This window comes from Dromaius novaehollandiae, chromosome 6, assembly GCF_036370855.1.
Source record: "Dromaius novaehollandiae isolate bDroNov1 chromosome 6, bDroNov1.hap1, whole genome shotgun sequence".
Taxonomy (NCBI): Eukaryota; Metazoa; Chordata; class Aves; order Casuariiformes; family Dromaiidae; genus Dromaius; species Dromaius novaehollandiae.
In genome coordinates this window covers 29,987,271-30,010,258 of record NC_088103.1, presented here as the reverse complement: position 1 = coordinate 30,010,258, position 22,988 = coordinate 29,987,271, and the positions used below count along the sequence as shown (strand labels likewise).

General features: G+C 37.9%; 1 protein-coding gene across 1 annotated transcript in view; it reads right to left on the bottom strand.

Moving 5' to 3' along the window:
• Positions 1 to 21,757, bottom strand: part of MYOF (myoferlin) — a 76,490-nt gene extending 54,733 nt beyond the window's left edge. The window contains exons 1-5 of the mRNA XM_026094166.2: positions 21,435 to 21,757; positions 16,801 to 16,856; positions 15,823 to 15,914; positions 1,496 to 1,604; positions 117 to 201 (exon numbers count right to left, since the gene is read on the bottom strand). Coding sequence (XP_025949951.2) covers positions 117 to 201; positions 1,496 to 1,604; positions 15,823 to 15,914; positions 16,801 to 16,856; positions 21,435 to 21,522 — 430 coding nt within the window. The 5' untranslated portion in view covers positions 21,523 to 21,757. The remainder of the gene's footprint in view (positions 1 to 116; positions 202 to 1,495; positions 1,605 to 15,822; positions 15,915 to 16,800; positions 16,857 to 21,434) is intronic.
• Between the last annotated feature and the right edge of the window lie 1,231 nt (positions 21,758 to 22,988).

The following is a 22,988-nucleotide window of genomic DNA, read 5'->3' as shown; positions in this document are numbered from 1 at the left end:
TGATTACTTCTGGTTAATTTTTTTCTACGAACAACTCTGTTTAATCATTTTATTGCCCTATCTTAAATACCTCCGTGATCTTTTAAAAATAACGTTCTGAGAAAAGATTGAAATACCTTCTTGCGTGCTGGTCCCTCCTGGATCATTCGGATTTGCTGGTCCAGCAGGTGGCTCATATCCTACTACCAAATCAATTGTTGCCTATACAGAAATGCATGGTTTTACACAGAGCATACAGTCACTATTCATAACAATTGATTTAAAGCGGTAAGTGGGTCTAACACTATGCAGTAACTATTTATACTCACAGCATATTTTATAATAAAAACTTCAGCCTCTTAGTAAATGAATAAGCTGGTATTAAGCTATATGTATGTACAAACAATAAAGGCTACCCAAATTACAGCTAATGAGGAATAGGCTCTAAAATTATATTTAACAAACTGAATTACTGTATTTATGATATTTAGCAAATCCCATCACAATACAAGTATATACAATGTTCTATAAATTTTAATTTATTTAGTTTCACAATACTCATGGCTGACAAGGTGACTGTTACCATCCTGTACTTACAAATGGAAAAATAAAGGCAGTGAGAGATAATGCTATCTGATCCACATAACAAGTCTGAACCAGAAGTAAAATTTCCTATCTGGCTCTTCTAATTGTTTGTTCATACCTCCACCCTGGAAAAAAAGCACTATGTCATTTTCCATTCTAATTATAAAAATGACATTTTTGCATGTGACTGCAGTTTTGGATTTTTAAATAAACCATTATTATTTTCAGTTGCCACAGTAATGTGAAGAATCAGCAAAAAGATATTTGTGACCATGAACTTAAACTACAGCTGAGGAGATACTAAAATTACCCTTGAAAGCCTCTTATTATTAAGTATACTAAAACACAATGTAAGGTGTCTTAACAGCTATTCTGCACAAACAAGTTAAGGTCCCAGTTCCAGAAACTACTTCTGTCAGACATCAATTACTCTGTTAAACTTAAACACAGACTAAACTAAGTTAAGCAAGTTCTTCTGAATTGAGATGAAACTGAATATGGACATGTTTATGTGCTTCTTAAAATCAGTGCTATGACACAGATGGATGTTACAACTAATACAGCAGAAACTGCATATGGGAACTCCATCTGATACTTAGGAAAATGTCCTTTTTTTCAATATCAGGCTGATTTTCATGAATAGCCTGTGGCCCATAATATCCATAATACATACATACAAATACATAATATATACGTAGAAAACAGCTTATCTAACTTAAAGGATTCTCTTCAATACTAAACAAACTCAGATGGCATAGGCATAATTATGTTTTGTTATAAATTACATCTGCCTGGAGCTTTTACTATAAAATTACAAAGCATTTAATCTATAGAGCAAAAATAACTTCAAAATACATTTTTTCCTATAAGCCCTTTTGTGGGAGCATTTTGATCTAGCATATAGGAAAAGAAAGAAATGGAAGCCACTCACTCCAGTTTCTTGTCCCCTTTCATTTAGCAGAGGTACGAGTTTGAAAGGAAGAGATCTGCTCTGGTTACCTACAAAGTCCTTAAGTGCTATGGATGCACTGCCAATTAATCTGAAATGAAGTAAAAATCATATTAGAATGCAAGTATAAATCAAACAGAAGTTCCCTTTTATCTGTTGCTAGCATCTGTCAACCAAATGACTCCGGTCGTGACTTGGAAACCCAAAACACAACAAAAAGTCACTGCAAACACTATCTAATGATTGAGTACTGCTAATTTGTATTTTTTGTTTCACTGCACTTACACGTGCTGCTTTTCTTTACTGAAGACACAGCTCCAACCTAAAAGAGGTTAAAGACCGAAATTAAATTATTTATTTATTCGAATATATTCTTCTGTATGACCCTCAATAATCGTGCCACTTGTTTCAGCCACAGAGTTCTCATTCATAAACTGGAGGATATAACGCTTCCCTCTCCTTTAGAGCTTTGTAAATTCTTAGATGAGAAGTGCTGTATGAAAGCTAGACATTACACACACGTCTGTAATAAACACAAAGAAACAAAACAAATACAATCAATGCACTTACTACGGTGTTTACAAAATTAATTTTCCTGTCCATACTCTACACTCCGCAGGAGGTTCATCTGCTTGCCTCTAAATTCTCAGAACATTTAAATATGGCTCTGGAGAGGCTCTACCCAATAAACTGCCCAGGAGATTTAACACTATGTGGCAGAATCTCCTGAGTTACTTTCCTCGTTTTGGGACTGCTTGTGCCACCCTGATCCTCTTCAAAAAAAGTGAAAACTACATACACTTTTTACCTGAGAAACTTCTTTTAGGTAGAATTTCTACTAGTGCAGGGTTGGTCTTATAATGTGCTGGCACAGTATTTCACTTCCATAACATGTAGTAACAATTTACTTCTGTACTGAAGAGGATTATTGGAATAACTAAGACTTTTGAAAATGAGAAAACCCCGAGATAATTTCACCATGTAAATATTACAAAGAGCATGCCTTCCAAACAAAATACCAGCATTGCTGCCAAACCACAAGATCTTTAAGTGGAGAACTTAACTGAGATGCCTTTGAATAGATTACATGGCTTTTTCATGCGGAAGCTAAGGATGCCAAGGCATTTTTTACATGAAAAAAAAGCATTATTATAGCTACTCTCAGGTGCTATAATGTCATGAGAACATACTTTACTGTTTGCAAACTATGTTAGAATACAGTAAGTATAAAACATTAATTTTCGGTAAATATATATGCCAGGTATTCCACATGACTATTTCTGTTTCCCTGTTCATAAAAAATAACTATGTTTTCTGTTTGAATGACCTATTAGAATTACTGTGGTGCCGTCACCTCTTCAGTAAACTGCTTTCCCAGGTCACCTCACACCTCCAATCCCAGCTGTCTTTTTGATAGTTTTGACTCACTTGTCAAACTTTTCACTTCTGCCTCCACTTTTTCCTCTGCATTAGGATTATGCTGGGCCCTCTATGCAGCTTGCCCTCTCTCTCCACATCTTCTACAACTCTGTCCATCCCAGCTGCAGAACTTCTCCCCACTTCCCTGTCGACCTCTCTCATGGAGCTTGTGACCTGCAATCAGCCTTGTTCCCAATCTCTTTCATCTCCTTTTCTCCACCCCCCTCTCTACTCTCTTTCCCTTTCTCTGTTCTATCTTAAAAAACATACAGCTCCATTTGCCTCCCCACTGTTGCCACTGTTTTTATCTGTAAGCTCACTGAATACATCATTTACATCTGACCGGGGATGCTCCACTCCAACTCCCGGAACCTCTCCAATCCAGCTTTTGCTCCCTTCACTAAATTGAAAACACTCACTAAAGTCTCTAATGAGATCCTCTCAACTAAATCTCAGGACTGGCAATATCATCCAGACTGAGCTACCAGCTTCTTGATACCATCAGTCACACACTTGTTCTTCAAGCCTCCTCCTCCCTTTGGGTTCAGCGCATCTTTCCTCTCCTGGTTCTCTTCCTCCCTCTCTAACCACTTTGGTTTGTCACAGGACCTTAGGAGTAAAAGGATCTCCTCTGGGCCACTAGGTCCAGTCTCCTGCTTTCATAGGTGTCCACATGATACCAGTCCTTCTCCACCCAATCTTGTCTCTAAATTATCTTACGAAATAATATTCACAACCCTCTCCTGCAGAGCTCTTTACTACCTAAAAGCAATTTAAGTTGCTTTTACTCAGGTAACTTAAGCGATGTGCCACAGAAAACAGTCACTATGTGCCTGTATGTTGACAATCCTCAACTGACAGCCAGCCGGTATATCTCCCTGTATTTCCAGTCCCTATATTTCCGTCCTCCTCCTCCTCCTCAAGAAAAAAAAAAAAAAAAAAAGCCGAAAGAGTTGCCAGAGTATAGCAATGCCTCACATGCCCGTCACACACGGGGGATGGGCTGGATGTGAAACGCAGTTCAAGAGCAGGCAGTACTGCACAGAAACTGCCTGAAGCTATTCTAACTTTAACATGGCCTGAACTGAAACTGCTCTGATAGCAGTTCTGACACCTGCCTTCTTTCTGAATAGAGACCTGGATTCAGTATTGCAGTCTTGATCCAGCGTCCTTTAAAGCAATGGAAATACACCTAGTTATTCCAGTGAGCATCAGACCAATCCTAGGTGCACTTTCACTTTTGACGAACCGTTGCGTGGAGCTAGATGTTAGCTCAAGCTTTGACTCCAGGCATTTCTCAACTTCAGGGAACTTAGGAAGCAATTTCTACTGTTAAGTAATCGACTGCATTCAACCCACAAGACGAACCTAGATTTGGAACCTCACATAGGCATTATTGCAGAGTTCTTATTTATCCCTCCAATTGTAGCATGATTTGACATCGCCTCTGATTTGACATAGCAAATCTTGATACCAAACAGTAACGTAGACCTAGCACAAGAAACTGCAGATGGTCCTTCTTAAACAGAAAGAGGCTTTATTTTTTTTTACTGTGGCTTGAACATTCCTAAAATCGGTGTTATATAGAAGCCAAATAAGTCTGATGTCACACACCAGAGAGAACAACTCCCTGTATATCTGACCAAACTTTTCTATGTAAAGAGCAGGTATCCTACAGGCAGGCACTGATATTATTAGACAGACAAAGAAAAGCAGAAAAGGTTCAATCCATGAGACTGCAAATCCCAGAGATGTTAAGGAGGAGCTTAATGCATTCTTCTCTTTATTGAGTAGCCTTCTAGCATGCTAACATAGCTGTGGAAGAAGGTAATAATATAAGCAAATAGAAAATAATTACTACAGCTGGAAGGGACAAATCCTTGGATTTCATTTATGCATCTGGATACTGAAGGAAACCTACAACTACATCTTCACTCTTTTTTCTTCAATACAAAACGGATCAATAAAAAAATTACCATTCCAAATATTCTTATTTTCCCCAAATCCTTCAACTATGACTATGCCTTCCCATTTGAGAAATGTATGTGTTTTGAGGAATTACAGAAGAGGAAAAAAAGCTAAGCCTACCCAAAACCACATCTGATTCTAAAGAAAGGCAGAGAAAATCTTTTCCTATGTGCATTTGCAGAAAAACTTCACAAATTAGCTAATTTGATTTGGTATGAACTGGAATGACTTATTTATTAACACCGAAAAGAACATCAATTGAGAAGTCACCCAGATTCAAATCATCTAGATGACTGTTTCAGCAACCACACCCTCATATCTGGTGACATTAACTCCAGGACAGCTGTTCAACAGTACTGCTTTCGAAATTTTCCAGTTTAAATTTGCATTTCCTCATACTCGTCTGTCCTGTCCCAATGATAACAGTGCACTCATTTGAATACACTAGTTTTTTTAAACACTGATCACCTCAGGAAGACTGAAGAGAGGGTCAGCCAGACAGACTACCTGCCTACTATTAGTCTCAAGTCCTTTGCTTCCCCCTCCTCTAACAGGTTGGGCAACAAGAGTCTCCATTTCTTTCCCATTATAGCAAAAGTGAGAAATCTAATATTCAGCCTATCTACTTACTTAATTTTAAGCTTTAGGCAGTCAGCCTTTGGCCTTTTCCAAAGCGGTCCTGTTCACTGGACGGAGGATGCTTCACTCCTACCTTATCAGAAGTGAAGAAAGATTTTTTCACCAGGTGCTCTGTCTCCCTAACTTCCTGCTCAGTGCTGTTTTTATCCTTCTGCTTAGGGCATACATATTTGCAGATCCAAAAAGCCTAGAAACCTTTTAACTCCATCTTGTCCTGCAAGCATTCAGCTATAATCTCCATCTCCTACACGTCTCTTTCGCTCAGCCAGGCTGGATCCCTCCACCGGGAAGACAAAGTTACAGTTAATGTTACTTTATAGACTTCTCAACTCCTACAGATACTGGTGGAAGCACAAAGCCAGGACACAGTCAAGATAGTAAGATTCTAAGTGAAGGATCTCAGCGTAAAGCTGTTCAAACGCGCGTGTAACATCTTCTCACTGTCTTATGAAGTTTGCAGCTCAGGTCAAAACATCTACATTAGACAGACAAAGCCTCTCCAAGTATCCATAGTAAACATCCTCCTAAGATGTGGGTTTCCCCAAGGTCTTATCCAGTGGGTCTTCCCACTCACCCACTAGTATCTCCTCCAGTTGACCTCATTATATAACGTATCAGGAGTGGCTTTGTCTTTTCTTTATCTTGTTTGCTCTTTCAGTGGGTGGAAAGCTATTCCAAATACAGTTTAAATTACAGGTTTGGACAAGGATCACTAGAACCTCTTCATGCTACCCCATACGAGTATGACCCAAGAGCTAAGATAGGGTTTCATATCCTCGTGAATATATTTCAAGTCTAAAGTTTCAAGTCTGAATCTTCCCTATCCCAACCATTTGGGATTGTACTGTTTGTCTATAACTGAAAGCATTAAGCATGTACTTGCTTCATTAACTCATACCAGCATTTTTAGTCTTGCTCCCTGCCATTTGTACTGTAACAGTCATACTCCTTCTGTAGGCATTCTCATCCCACGTCATCCACATGAACTTTCCCCATTCTTTCCTGAATTTGTCCTTGGACATACAAATCCTGTTCTGAGAGTAGTAAGACTCCGTCAGTGTGAAGCTGTGGTTATGTCAGACCAGCTCTTCTTGTCTCATGCCTTGGTGTGATTTCAGATTCCCCTAGCTGAGAAAGCAGGAAGAGAATGGTAGGTCATCACCTTCCGTCTCTCACATGATGCCTTTTCTCAAACAGGTCACATATCAGAGCATCCGCTCATGTTATTTTCGTACGTAGGGTGCTCTCTGTTGTGACCTAAGTAGTACTGAACATTATCACAAGTCAGTGCTTGGCCTCATGTAGCACCATGGGTACCACTTGTAAGAACTGCTCATGCAAACGCAGGTTAGCTACCTGAATTCCTGTTTCCTTTTCAACTTCATTCATTTCCAAAAATGGCTGGAGTTCTTGAGTCTACACACAAGGCTATGCTCCTTGCATATTCCAAACCTTCATCTGAAAAGGGCATCAGTGAGTCTGATACCGGGTATCTAGATGATCTAAAATAATCATTTTTAATTTGCCATGATACAATGTGGCTCTGAGGTGCAGCCTTTCATCCATCAAGCTGGACTTGATCAACACAGCACGGTGTTAGAATCGGTGCCCACTCACTGGCTGAACTCACCCTTTCAAAAGTAACAAGGAATTTCTCAAGGTCATCACTAGTCTCATCTTAGTCACTTTTACAGGGCTTGGAGAAGGCCTCGTTCCTGAGATGCTTCTCTCAGGTCTCTAATGTTTGGGCTAAGTCAGGTAAGACCACATCAGCTAAGTCAGACATCAGGTATTGCTGTGACATCAAGTCCCTCAACAATTCATTCCTGGTTGACCCTTTGCTGAAAGCCCTGCTACTGTACTTGCTTCCGACAGGTAACCAGCCCCCCGCAGTTCTCTGCACCAGTCCTGTGGATCCCTGTGGCATCGCTCTGTTCCTCAGAACTCTGAAGACTTTTTACCTTGGAGCAGGCCTGCAATCTCCCTCGGAAATCATGACTGTCAAAGTGACAAGGCGTCCTTTCCTTCCAGCACAGCTGGAAACGCACTGTGTCATCTGTTTATCCTCAAAGGATACTACTCCTGGCTGGAGCTCTGTTAGCCTTATTGTTCTTGCCTAGGCAGACAATATTTGCCCATTTAATGCCAGGTCTCACTGGTGTCTTGCACCCAAGTGGCCCCTATCTAGATATGGGATAGCTTCTGTTTTTGGAATGGCTCAGTAAATCCTCTAATTTGTTTTCCTCAGGTGTTTTGGCTATAGGTGGCAACTGAACATTACTTCTTAACTCTGCTTAAGTACCCTTTGGCCACCCTTAAGACTTGTACAGGTATGGTGACCAGACAGCCCATGAGTCTCTTAAACTTCTCCTGCTTTAAAAAAGTTTAAAAACAAACAAACAAACAAACAAAGCTGTCCTGCCACAAGCAGCTTAAACATTCTGGTATATCTACTGAGCCAGACCTCAAAAGATAAATGCAAATTCCACATACAGAAGCAGATTTTAAACCACTTCAATATACCTTCTATCAGTACTAGGCATAAAATATTTTCTCCTCAGTAATCAAAGAAAAATCAATTTAGAAATTGATTAACTACGAATTGACCAACTGTTAAACACAGTGTTGCATTTGTGCCAGAGTTAATTAATCCGTTAGTGCTGTGGTTAGTACTTCCTGTTAGCTGCCCAAATAACCAAGAGAAGTGAAACTTCACAATCCTGCCTCAATGAGGAAATGCTGATTCACAGTACCAACCATTTTATTTCTCCCTCTCTGTCTGAAGGTAGCAATTTATACTAAGTTCTTTAGCATATCAAGCTGGTTACATGATTGCCTACTGATTGCCATGCATGCATAGTGATTTTAATCAGCTAAGATTCAAGCCTTTAAATTTTTTTGGCATATTTTCTAGGGTTTATTCTGGCAGAAGTTTATATTGATTATTCTCATCATCATCTTTGCTCCCACACTGTAAGTTATAATTGCTACACTCACCCTCTTTTTCAGTGTATGTGTTCCGTTATAGCTTCTATGCTACAGGCCCTAACTCCCACCTTGTGTTATTTGTACTCTGAAAAATGTTATTAGCAGCAAAACAACTATTTTTATCTTCTTTAGTTATTTGATAATGCTTGTTGCAGGAATGAAGCTTGAAAAAGAAGCAAATCATGGATACTATTTCATACAAAGCGGAAAACCCAAAGACTTAAGATCCAGTCTGGGTAAGATTACGTACAATCTACGGAAGCAAAGCCCAGCAACCATGCACAGCCACACTGAAAGACAGAAGGATCTACAGAAATTGATCCAATCGCAGGAGGATTCAAATAATCTGGAAATCATTGTAAATAATATTGTAAATAAAACATGACCAAATAATTTGCTGCACCATTTGTGGCTGCATTTTTCTGCTTGAGAAAAGGGTACGCTCAATCTGTTTTTCCTGTGTCACTAGGTTACTAACTGTGTAAAGATCCTGGAGAAACACACAATCCCAACAACTCCCTCGCCTACAAAAAGACCGACAAATCAATTCATTCAGACAAGATTTTAACTTCCTGTTGACACTTTTTTTTAAAAAAAAACTTCACAGGAAGAACTGAAGTGACTGTTTGGTTTTTTTTTAACTGCATAAAGATGTGTGTTCTTAGCGTCTGAAATATTTCCAACAGTACTAGACATAATAGGGAACAGATGTGTTCTCTTTTCAGACATCTTTACACTGGAAAATCCAGCTAATCATGAATCATGCATGTGAGCCCTTTCTAGCTTATTTCTATGGTGATCTGTCTGTATACATGTGAGAATTGCTGTGGTTTGCTTTATTTACCTTTTCCAATGACCAAGTCATTTTACCATGAAGAGTACTCATTTAATCTATCTGCAAAAGTTTAGTGATCCTGCAAAGGAGCAGCAAATTATATCTCCAGGAAAAGAGAAATGGAAAAATATGCATAACTTTCATTCTGGCTTGATTTACAGAAACATGCCACAGCAATGCGTGTTTTGGCACAGCGTAGAAACAGCAGAACGTCCACTGTGCTCACTCTTCCACGTCAGTGTAAAAATTGACTGGGTGAAAACTATCAATTTTGTAGGAGCTGTGGAGTTGTGGGTTATCCTGCAATCTTGTTCTGTGCTGTTCTAGGGGTGGGAGTATGTGTTCTGCAGTTACTTCTCCGGTGTAGCCTTGTGCACAGCAGTAATACTGCATGAAACAGCAGAGTATTTGTTGTCCAGAAGCTTTGTGAGTGAGCAGCCAGAAAGTGGGGGTAGGGCTGAGAAAAACATTGTTCTGCTTATCCCTTGCAGCAAAGAAAGCTGGCAGAATGTTTGAGCAAGAGTGGAAAGTATATGGCAAACACAGGGTTTCTGAAATAACAGGCTTTTACCTCTGAAGAGGTAGAGTTCAGTTAACATGATGAACATTGAATACTGTGTTCATTTTGATATGTAATGTTGTATTCAATGAATACAAACTTTCTTAACTATTATAAAAGCTTGCGGTAGTCAGGACATTATGCTGGTAGGCATTGTACACCATCTTTGCAATCCTGGTCTAGTCTGCAGATAATTCAAGGCAGCCTAATTTGCACACTCTTCTTCCAAACATCCTTTGGGAATGCTGCAGCACTTTAGGTACGTGCTGGTCTGCCCCGAGATTTATGTAAAAAAACTTTGCACTTGCTTTGGCTATCTACCTTACCAAGCAATAAATTCATAGGAGAATTAGTTGGAGAGGTTCCAGCTCAAATCCTCAGACAAAGGTGGAGAAAACAGGATTGCACAACTGGCAAGGAAACTTCCTTTAGGGACAAGATTTACGCAAATCTTTTAGGGGCTTCTAATAATTCCCTAATTATAAATGTCATGTCAGATCATCAGTTCTTTGAAGTCAGTGGAAGTTGAGCCAGATATTGTGAAAAAGAAAGGCTTAGTTTTGGGAGTAATATCTAAATTCTTCTCCTTAAGATGGAAAAATCTAAGTTCTTCTTTATTATAAATGAACAGATATAATAACCAGAAAACATAAAGGTATAATTTATCCAGTATTTAAGCACTCGAAAGAACAAATCTATATATACCAATACTACTATGTAGGGCTGAGTACAAGATTTTGTCTTTTTTCTTTAATTGTTGCTTTAAGTATGCATTTTTAAAAAGAATTCTTAATTCAAATAACTCTTACAGTCACATTAACTTATAGAGATACTTAGTAATATGTATGCCCTGTAAAATATCTTCTTAGTCTATGACTGAGACCACCTCAGCACAAATAATCTACTGTCAGGCCACATATCACCTATTCTGAAGAATGGATGCATTCCAGCAATGAACTGTTACTTCCTCAAGCACTTACAGTTAAAGTATCACCTGTAAAAGTTCACACAAGTCTGATACACAAGCCAGAACAAACAGCTTGATTAGAAAAAGCAGCAGTAAAACAAAACCCAAACAAAGCAATTCCCTCTATTTTGCCAGCTGTAAACGGAACTGAAGCCATGCAGAAACAGTAAACAGAAAAAAAAGTTATCTACAGCAAACTCTAATAAAACATTGAATATATGTTATAAAATGTGATAAACTTGCTACAAGGCTTACTTATCTGCATAATTATACACTTCTTAAGTATTAAAAGGGGATGCTGTGCAAGAACGGCAGAACTATGATATGATAATCCTAATATATTCCTGAACTCAGTAACAGTAAGAAAAAACAAAAACAAAAACCAGAAACTCAAGAGCAATATGGGTTATGCATGCATGCATGGAAGCACCATAAGAGAAATTTATTCCAGATCCTTCTCTCCCTCTTTCATTTGTTTCTTTTTTCCCTCTAAACGTGAATGTTCATTAATATTAGACCTCTTCTGCTGTTACACTGCTTTGTGTTTTCAAAAAACAAATCTGAGGTAACATTTTCTATTATCTTGTTAAAGTCAGGAATGCCTAATCATATGTATTTCCCACTTCTCATTCCCTCTTCCTGTTTCCTCACCACCAGTAATCGCTCCCAAACACATCTACATGCTACAAATGTGCAAGGGTTATTGAGGATTTATTTTCAACAAGAAGTATTTTTAAGGTGTTGCTCTGTTTTTCATATGGACTATACATATTTTTGCACAGCTCCATATGTGGAAGTTACTGTCCCAAAGTATTATTTGTCCATTTTTTTAATTTGTCCATAGAATATCTAAGTTGTAGACAGCTTCTGGTGCACAAACAAAAACAGGCATAAAATCCGTATTTGCACCAGCTGGGGCTTAAGCTTCACAAATATGAGTCCAGATGATATTTACAATAACAACAAAAAGAGGCCTGCTTAAATTTCAACTCATAAACAGAGTGAATGCTTTTTAGGGACATTTAAGGGGCTTGAGACGAGCACCTTCCCTTATTTGGTGATACTGTCCAAAATCCAGCACAAAACTCGATACAGGAAAGCCTGCCAGGAATCCAAGTTTTGTGCTTTCTGGGATTTCCCTAAGATCAGAAGCATGCAATGCATTCTGCTTTACTGACTGAAAGGAATCTCAAGAATGAGAGCTCTGGAGGCATCAGTTTGCCTAACAATGATTTTATCACAGAGTTGCAATTTAGATATTAGGAGGAGACACAAAGTAGTAAATAAAAATTAACAATGGAAGAGGACTACTATCAATAGATATGAACATATGCATAGTTCAGAGTCATAAAATATCCAAACTTACCACAGAGAAGTTAAGAAAAAGATATGCTATCATATATCCTTTTAAAATGGCAACACTCAACACTAATGGGCATTGACAGAAGAAAGAGTATTTCATACATGTTCTCTGAATGCTTTTCTCCTCAGCTTGTTGAGGAACACAGCCATGTACCTCAGCCATGCTGGAAGAGAAAGACCAGCAATCAGTGAAATGGATACTTGTTTACAATATAGTACTTTACCCAAAGAAATAGGGAGCTGGCATCTGATTTTGAACAAGTTGTTCTTTTTTTCTGTAAAGATTTTAAATGATCCTCCAGGAGTTAGATAGTGGACTACAAAGTGCCATGAGAACTTGGCCTGTTTGTCCAAATGTATATATTTACATTTTTAGAGAAAAACCCTATGGTTTAAGCAGAAACCTGTAGAAGTTCCCAAACACCATGGACTCACTTCATGGGGAGAAAGAAAGCTTTGCATAGCAGGAGACAGTCCCTGCACGACTGCAGTGGCAGCCATGAGGTAAACACTGCATAAAAAAGGTGGAGACAGGCAGTAGAAGAGAGAAGAGATTCCGATTTTTTCACTTCTTCATAAATCCTACCGGAGTCCCATTTACTCAGTGCTACCTGAAGGAACAACATTTGTTCAGCTACAGAAAATCTGTTCCAAGATTTTTTTAATAAGAAGTATAGAACACTAAAGATCGACAATATTTGCTTCATCAACATATAATTAGAAACACAGGAGCAGGATTCAAATGAATATCAAAGACTCGAACTATTAAACATATGGATGAAGCTTTATATGGCTATGAGTTTTAAGAAAGACCTCTCAGCCTTTGCCAGAGATTTCAGTAGAAGCAGGTTTGGACCCAAAATAACACGTCCTATTCCTACTGCAGGTTAAGTAAAAGAAAAGCTTTCTGATTAGCTTCCCCTTGCCCAAGTCTGTAACCTTTCCCTTCAATTGATTTGAGGGACCAAGATTATTCCTGTGTGGTAAATCATAAAACAAACAATATGCAAACTATGAGGGGTTGCTAACATAATTTCACAAAATGTTCACTTTCTGTAATTTGTCTTCTTTATTGGACTAACTGGTGTGCACTGCTTTAAGTTTGGCTGTACACCTCCAATTCTGACATTAAAGCTTAACTCCTACAAAACTCCCAGAAATACTTTTTTTGAATCTCTATCATCTTATGTTCAGAGCCACATAAAACTTGTTAGAGTTCATGTTATTTGTTTGACTCACCACACATAAATAGGAACCTCAAAGTCCCAGTCAAAATAGTAATAAAATACCCTATAACTTCACTGAAGGATATGTATCATGTATTTTTATAGAATGTGATTAATTGCTTTTGAGGATTCCCATGTAAACTATTTTAATATTTCAAAGCAGTATTTTTTCTAGCGGCCACAGCAAAAAGATTCTAGCAACTTAATTTATAGGATCAAATCTATTCTAATAAATAAATAAAAAACAATGAAAACAAACAGATGTAGGTTTGAAAAATACATAGATTACTCTTAAAAGTTAATGGATCAAAACACCTGTACTAAGTAACTGACACATTTACTTACTACATGTTCACGTTTTGTGTAAGCCAACAAAAATGCTTAAATGCCAACACGGGCACTGGACAACATTAAAGTACTCTCAAACTTTTTATAGTGTCCTCTCTTTTCATATTAGGATAACAACCTCAATCAAGATGACTGCTTCCTAAACATCTTCAACAGCAAGATGAAACACAACAATATATAATTTCCAGAAAATCTTACACTCTGTGCATCTTTTCTACTGTAACTATTCCACATACAGAAAAATTGTATGTATTTTTCATTTTTTGGTTAAGGGAAATCTATTTGAGTTTCATGTGATATCTTTCCAGGCACATGTAGCTATAGCTATTGTTTATTTATTTTTAATTCTATAAAATTAATAATAAACACCAATTTTGTCAAAGAAGTTTTTGTCTTAGCACTTAAGACTTTTCATCAAAAGTCCAATGAAAACAACTGCATGAATGAAACTTTCCTTCAGTCTCTCACAAAGGAACAAAAGGACCAAATACAAAAAGATTTGCAGCACCCTAGATCCCATGGTACTTGATTCTTAGATGTCTGACAAATACAGAACCCAATGTTAGGTGCACAGACGTTACAAGTAGTACCCTAGGAGAGTTTAGACATTTAGAAAAAGATTCAAGCCTACCAGCACGCACTAGCAGCACTAACCAAAACAGAAACAGTGCAGTAAGGAAAAAGCCTTAAATTCCTGCACATTAGGGGTCTCATTAAAAAAATCAAAACATGGGCATTTTTATCTGCTTAAATCTAAAGCCAAATCCTTTACTGATATTAGGACCCTCTGCCTTTCTTTTCAAGGAACTGAAAAACAGTAAAGGAGATTCTCAGTGCCACTCCCTCTCCTTTTTTATAGCAGTTTAGAGTCCTCCCCTAATGCGCAAGAAGCTAGATTTCCAACTTAGTCCTCTGCTGAGGTCATTCAGCTGACATCCCCCAGAAGAGGAGGTGGAAACAGCATTGTCAATCCACGTACACAGAGAGACTAAGGTTTATAACGCTCAGCCAAAAGCTGGAGACTTAGATTCAATTTCTTACTCAGTGTGAGCAAATTCAGCCTCACATCTCACATCAAAAAAAGTGCTGCAAGCTGATCTTGGGGGAAGTCACTCTTGTTTTCAGGTTCAAGCTTTGCTACAACCAGGCAGAGAATTCAAGATTCATTGGGCCAGGAAGACTGCAAGTAGGAACATGCCACTTCACAGAGCCCATTATCTAGGGCACTCACCTAAAAAAATGGAAGTCTGGATTCCATTTGCAAGAATGTTTTTGTATTTTATCCAAAATATTTATGATGATGATGAAGGTACTCTCCCAGGAGATGAGACTAGGACTTGAATCCCTTCAGTGAGGGTAGGGAATTGAACTTAGGCTTCCTCACTTCCTAGACAAGACTTCTAATAAGTGAGGTATAATACAGCTCCTCAGAGAGATTTTTAAAGATGACTAAGGGCCTCATTGGATTTTGCAATCCTTTTGTGTTTGTCTTAGCCATGCTCTGAGAATGGCTATTAAGAGTTCCTCGGAGCTACTTTCCGGATGCTAATTAGATATGGTAGCCTTGGGCGCTGCACTGCACCCTTCCATGAGGAGATGGCCTTCCCCAGATATCTAGAATGGCATAAATCTACAACCTGAAGATCTTTAATGTAACAAAGCACCAACTGAATCAAGGCAGCTGTAGTTTTCAATAAACAATAACTGGTGTAGGGATCTAAATGTTACCCAGATTCTGCCTCACATGCCCAAATCCTTCCTTGCATTTAGCTTCAGATAAGTGTGTCTAAAATTATGTATAAAGAGAAAGGTGACGCTTTCCTTCAAAGTAACAATCGAATATGTGAGGGAGGGGAAGCACACGGGCTTGTAGGCTATGGTTTTATCACAAACCATCTAGCTGCATGAATCATTTCTCTCCACTAACAATTGGTCCCATTTTCCCATGGACTTCAGTACTGAAAGTTAAGTGTTTAATGCTAGAGAAAAAGAACATACTTGTTTTGTCCAATTGTTTCAAAATCCTTCACAATAACAGTCAGGGAAGATGAACTATCCAGAGCAATTCCTTTCAAGTCAAATTCAAGAATCTGAACAAAGAAATGGAGCAACAACAAATTACGATTACAAGTTAAATGTAAATAATTAACAGAAGTAGCATGTAACGAAATTGTTCAGAAATAAATTTTGCTTTTACCAAGAGACAGACCAGACTGGCTTACATTTGCAAAAGCACAGTGAACAATCTTGTATCATGCTCATAAAACATTCCTAATTTGGCACTTAGTAGTGGCAATAACAGAAAAAGACCCAAGTTGTTTAATATCCATCCATTACCACAACTGTAGTTGCATTTCCTCATAACATGAGTATTTTATTTTGATTCATAAGATCTGATACTATTCCCACTGCAATATTGGTCAAAAGTCAGTTGCTCTGGAATTCAGACACATATTTTGTAGGTTTCCTTTCTTTGCATAAATAGTAATAAAATGTAACAACAATCTTTGACTTCCATTTCTGGCTGTGAAGAGCAGTACTGAGAAAACTCTCTTAGAAAAATATTACTGAAGATGCGAAATATGACCAGGTCTACCAGTCATTCATGAGGAACTTCAATACATTACTCATCCTGATGTGATGGTTTTATTCTAAGTATATAATAAAGGATCCAATTATGTACCCATAAATGTGACTATACAATACCTGAATATCATTTGGTCCAAAACGAGCAGAGAGAAAAGCCACAGGCCACAAACAAAACACATATCCATCTACTTTTACTTGAAATGTTACATAATGTATTGTGTTACATGGCACAAGATGAATCCACTCAGTGTTTGTTCATGCATTGACAGACACCTTCACTATCATTATCTTCTGTTTCCCATATTCACAACCGCAGCAACTGACTTACCAATTTTATAAGTATTTTGTGTTACAAAAGACCAAGAGTTGGCTAAAAAAAGAAATTACCTCATTCCAAACAGGATTGAGTTCACTGTCAATTTTCTTTGTTTTCTTTTTTTCATCTGCAAATACAAATAAAGCGTGATGATTTGCTTTTAGTAAAGCATTACACAAAATATTGGAATTCTTCATTTATCTTTTCAAAAGAAAGCTGAGCTTTAAACCGAATATTCCAGTCCTTTTTGTCTCTTCCAGTAGTTGCAGATTTTGCAGTCAAAATTTCCTTTGGCCAATTTTAGTAGTTGTTGAGGCTTTTTATTCTGTTTTGTTTAAGAATATCTATATGTATCCCCCAAAAGCAAATTAATTTTTTGTTACCTCAAACCTTTTATGACCTTCTACTGCATCTTCAGTACTGATGAAAAAGAAGAGACTAAAATGCTCGGAGACATTAAACCCAACAGTAACAATGAACTTCAGTAGTAAAGACAATGCATTATATATTTACCATATCCAAGTTACCAAATATTTGTAATTTTTTAACTCTAAAATAACATCACTTAAAAAAAGTAAGAATATAAGAATTAGTGCTTAAATATCAGTATTTTCTGTTTTAAATGAGCAAGTATTAGCAGAAGATACACATGCACAGAAAAGGAAATGCAGTCCTCCTCGAAAAAGTGGTTTCCAGAGATCACATATGAAGATGTATCACTTCACTGACTTTTACTATAGCCTACAAATTACACATCTTCCACCATTTATGGTAAAGTCTGCATTTGGTCAACTTAGAAATCATGGGACGGGGTAAATTACATAAGTTGTGGCATTTGAATCCAAGTTCCTTCTCCTGAAAGGAATAACACAAGAGAGAAATAACAACTTCAGTGTTGCAAAGGCCCTCTGCAGGCTCCCCTCACCCACACATATCCTCAGAGGGAAACAGAATTCCAGAGTTACGACAGGTTTAAAGCAAGTAACATGTGATGACTCTATTTTTAATGTTTAGTTGAACTATACATATACAGCTCCAGCAGAAAACATGTCTTGACACAACACTTAGCAGCACAAAGGAGCACTGGCTAACAAGCAGACCTCTAAACAAATATCATACATCAGAGACAGCAAATGAGTATATCTGAGTAAAGTCAGTAAACTAACTGCTGAGGTATCAAATGCACAGCCAGTACCAGAAGGCTGGGTTTCAGACACATTCCTTGCATTTAAGAAATACAATAAAGATAAGAGCATTGTTATTATTTCCAAGGTATGATTTTACTCTGCCAGGAAAAACTTTGTAGAGGTCCGTGAAGCAACAGTAAAGATATGCCACAGGGGCAAGTCAGTACACACACTATTTAAGCAGTAGACTGTGGTGGCTCTTTCTGTTGGATGAATGGGTTGTACTGAAGAAAAAAAAAAAACAGCCTATACTGCAAATTGCAAGAACTGAGTCACATTTCTGTTACAGGAATTGTCTACAATTTATACAGGATATTGACTCACAGCATACCACAAAGGAAAGAACATTCATAACCTGCCCTGCTGCAGACTCACAATTTGCAGAACAAAGAACTAATCACCATGCTAATAAGATAAGTTCAGCTTCATGTAATATAATAAGAGATAAAGCATTTCTGAATATGAATTTCCTTGAAAATCTGGGGTTTGACATTGTTACTCCACATCCTCCTACAAATAGGAGCTGGGAATCACAGAAAAGATGTTCTTGGTGCTGGTGGAAAGTAGGAACAGTTGCAGCTGTTTGTAAAGGTCATAATGAATCACAGACTTGATCCTAGTGCCCTTGAGGGCACTAATGGATAAAGGGTCTACGACCCCTGCCTAAGCTCAACTGTAACTGTAACATAGGAAAGACATGGCTTAAACAGAGGCCAAGACAATTCTTGACAAGGAGTAAGATTTTCCACTCTAGACTACCAGTTTTCCTAAAAACAAGAGTAAGATTTATGATTCCATTATAATAGGCATATTCTAGATTACAGTAAGAAAAAACTGTGTGTTATGCATTTGTGTGAAAGCTGGATGCTGCTAGAACAGTCCTAACTCTGAGATATAAAGGGGCATCACATTCCCGTTCACTAAGTGCCCACAGAACGTCTCTTAATGAAGAATTAAGATCACACAGCAGTGGCAAATGCAGGATGCAGCAACAGGTAGACCTCTGAAAACCAGGAAATGAAAGTTAGGATAATTTAAACCTCTGCAAAAAATAAAATATGAATTTAGTGAATAAGTACACTCCAGAATTTTTTCTTCCACACACAGGAAGATAAACATTGAATAAAAGATAAGATAAAAGAAGATCAAATCGAATAAAAGATGATAAACTAAAGTCGAATGACACAGTCAAAGGGAATGACCAAAGCACTAAGTGACTTAGTACTGAGAGCACATACCAGCAGTGATAGCAATTTTTACATCCAAAGACAAGAATCTTATGTATTTTTCTCCAGTTTGGTATATCTGACATGCCAAAAGAATTTTACTGACTTAACCATTACCACTTAGTGCCTTTTTCAGCAAATGCCAACACTATTTCTAACTATTTTGACTACTAATTTGTCTCACAAAGTTATGACAAACTCAAAATCCTGCAGTAAGAGCACCTAGCTCCAGACAGCAAAAATAGTTTACTCTGGGGGTGTAGTTCTCTTTGAATAATAAAGTGTTCTTAAAGTAAATAAAAGAAAAGTTCCAACCCACTGGACTGGTAATAAAAGCATAAAAAGTCACACAATGGAAACTGTTGTGCATTTCCTCATAATACGTACTTAACAAAAATTATATTAGTTGTACTAACTGTAGTTAGTCTCTAACTAAGTTACATAAATACCAAAGAACTCTGTTCTATACACAGATAAAATGGTAGTAACACACATATATTAACAGATAGAGTGTTTGCAGGGTCATTTACACACTAATATTTGTAGGATCATGGTCTTTTTTCTTTCACAGTATGTCTATAAAGGTCTAATCCTGAGAGATACTGAGTATTATAACCAAAGTCTTAAATTACTGAACCTGCCAACTGCAAAAACTACATAAGTTAGAGCTTGGAAAAGCTAATGAAGAAAACACTGTCAATGAAATGTGAACTTCCATAACAGTTTTCTGACAAGTGAGGGGAGTCCTGTACTGTAGGACCTCTCCAAGAATACTCTGTAGTGCAAGAATATAAATATGTACTGCTGGGCTAGGGCCAAAGTCCTGCAAATGCCTGTTTATTCTAAGTTTTTCCTAGCCTGTGAAATGAACTCTCAGTTTTGCTTTTATATGTCCTACCAATATACATCCAGTGGGTATGGACAACAGTTAGTAGAAATTGCTGCCCCTTGGCATACATCTTCCTAGAAATGAAAATGGTTTCCCAGCTTCAAAAGCTGACGGGGTGAGGGAGAATAGGCTGCATATAAAACAACCCCGCAAACATAAAAAGCCAGAAGTTAAACACATGCCAGGTATGATCCCCACCCTCTTGCACTTGCAGCCAGGTACTCCAACTACAAATTAAATCAGAGCTCCTCAATAGTTGGCAAGAGCCTGACATTTTCTGGATCCCTTGAACCACTCCAGACAGAAAGGAAAAAATCTAAGCCATTGTATGTAGTATAACCACATAAAAAAAGAAGTGGCAGGTATAATGAGATATTAAATATTCTACTAGAAAACTGTCATAATCATGAAATTGTATTTAAAACAACGGTTAAGCACGTTTCTGAACATCAACAGTCCTAGTTATAATACAAAACAGATAAATATGAATTTGCTCCTTTAAAGTCTGTTGCACGATTCCTGTGTTAGGACAACTGCAGGTCTTGGAAACAAATCTGGCTACGTAAAAGCAAAAAATCCATAAATGTACTAGGTAACTGAATTGCATTAAAGCATGTGATATGAACAAAAGATGAGAGGGAGGAATTAAATTAACCCTGAAATGTAGCAGAAAAGAGCTAAGATCAAAAGACAGTATATTGAATCACCAAAGATTCAACAGAAGAGAAGTCATAAACCAACTCCAGCCCAGAGCAAAATGTCATGATTTCAGATTTGATTTCTGGAGGTGACAAACCCTTGCTATGATTTTTCACATTTTGGAAATACCATCTGCATTTCAGCCTATACTTTTGGAAATTATATCCCCAGGAATTACCATAACTAATTGTCACAGTTCAGATTAATGGATTACATGATCCAAAATTTCTTGGAGGTTTCTGCACCTTAAAGACAAATCAATATGTGAAATCAGTCCCTTTAGTCCAACCAAGTCCCTTTAGTCCAACCAAGGGAGGAAATAATGACAACAAAAATCAGGTAGAGAACACACAGCAGAAAAAAAAATTAAGGTAATCTTTAATACCAAAATTAAAAATGGATTTAACTATGCAGTTTGGTTTGGGCTTTTAAAGCAAATGACTAATCCTCTGCAGAAGCTTATAAAGTGTGGCTCTTGCAATAGTAGCACTGCTGTCCTGAAAAGAAAATTTTCCCTACCAACATCCTCCACACAGTTCAAACTTCATTCAGGTAACTCCAGCCTTTCTTACAAAAGTCTCTCCTAACATTACAACAGATGCAGCTTTATGGAAACACCTCATTACAAATTTTCAAATACTTGCATATGACCCTATCTTAAAGAAAACCTCCTTACTGAGTACATTTATGACAGTTTTCCTTACCTTTAAAAATAACAGAAACAATAGGATCTGGTTTCCCAAACTTGGTTTTAGGGATATTGGTAGCAGATTCCACAATCACCCGAAGCATTGTTTCCAGTCTTGACTAAACTTCTGTTGTTACTAAAGAAATTCAAGGAAGTCTTAAGTTTCAGCCTCTAACTTCTGGACTGAAGCTCTAGCAGGAAGAGGAGGCAGGGAATAGCTGGTTTATAGTAAAGAAGGATTATGGGTGGATCTATGACGGACTAACTATTGAAGGCTTTGTAAAAAACAAAAGAGCTCTGACTAGTGAAATCCAGTAACAGAAATGGCACAGTGCAAAAACGAGTGCAGGATTTTTTTTTTTGTTGCTTTTATTCTTCATCTGCATTATATGGTTCTCATAAGTAACCATGGCAAGGGAAGTATAAACATAAGCAGTATGAATTAAGCGTAACCCCAGCAGTCAAGATACATCACAGCCATCAGTTGGTATACCACGGTATTAAACTTAATGATATCTCCTACTTTTTTCATCTCCATTTTCAGAACTTCATTGTCTGTAAATGTTTTTAGCCTGCCTCCGTGTCTGTCTCGAATCATGAAATACCTACAATTTTCAAAGTAGTTTAAGTGCTCCCCCTTCAGTCGTGATCAGAAACAGCCACGTAATAAATAGTAAATACAGCACATTAAATGCAGAAACTAGTATCTAGTACATCTCTCGAGAAGAAACGATTAAAGTAAATATGCAAAAATAAAAATGTAAAAGAGTTAAGCAAATATGTGCAAAAAATGAGGAGACAAGAGCTTGAGTGTTGCTTAGAGGCCTATAAATATTTTCTCTAAATAATAAATACCAGGATTAAAATCTACTAAAACAAAACATGAAACTTATGTGGTAAGAACACACAAGAACCCACTCTTTGTGCTAAACTACCCCATCTTCAGCTTTACAGCAGCGTTTCCCAACCTGTAATCTGTGGACCAGATGTTAAACACCAAGTGGTGCATGCTACTACTGCAAAATACGTCTTTTTAAGTAGAAGTGTAAGGGGAAAGCAACAAGATGGAGCAAAATGAGTCATACACGGACATTCAGAGTTCGGCCAAATTTTTATTTGGTTACGCATGAAAACTACTTAACTAAGAGTGCTCCACGTGATCCTGACTTACTACCTTTTAAGACAAGATGGGTCTGGCTTCTTTTCTAAAATGATTAGATCTTACATAGTTGAGGAAGAGGACTGCAGAGGAAGAAAAGGCAACCCAAAGCCAAAACACAGGAGCTAGGAAGACGACCCAGAGGCCATTACACAGAGAGGACTCAGCAGACCCGGCAGAGATCGCTGCTCCCTCATCCCTGTCCCGGACAAGTCCCCGGCCACTGCAGCCCCCCGGGAACACCAGTGCCAAAAGCAGAGCTGGCTGCCTCGGTCGGCTGGGAGCTGCTTACCTCCGTGCCGCAATAGCGAGCAAACGGGAGCCTCGCACGAGGCAAGGCAAGACACCGCCCGCGCAGCGACGTGAGGCGGCGCTCACCAGCCACCACCCCTCGCTTTGCAACCGCCATTT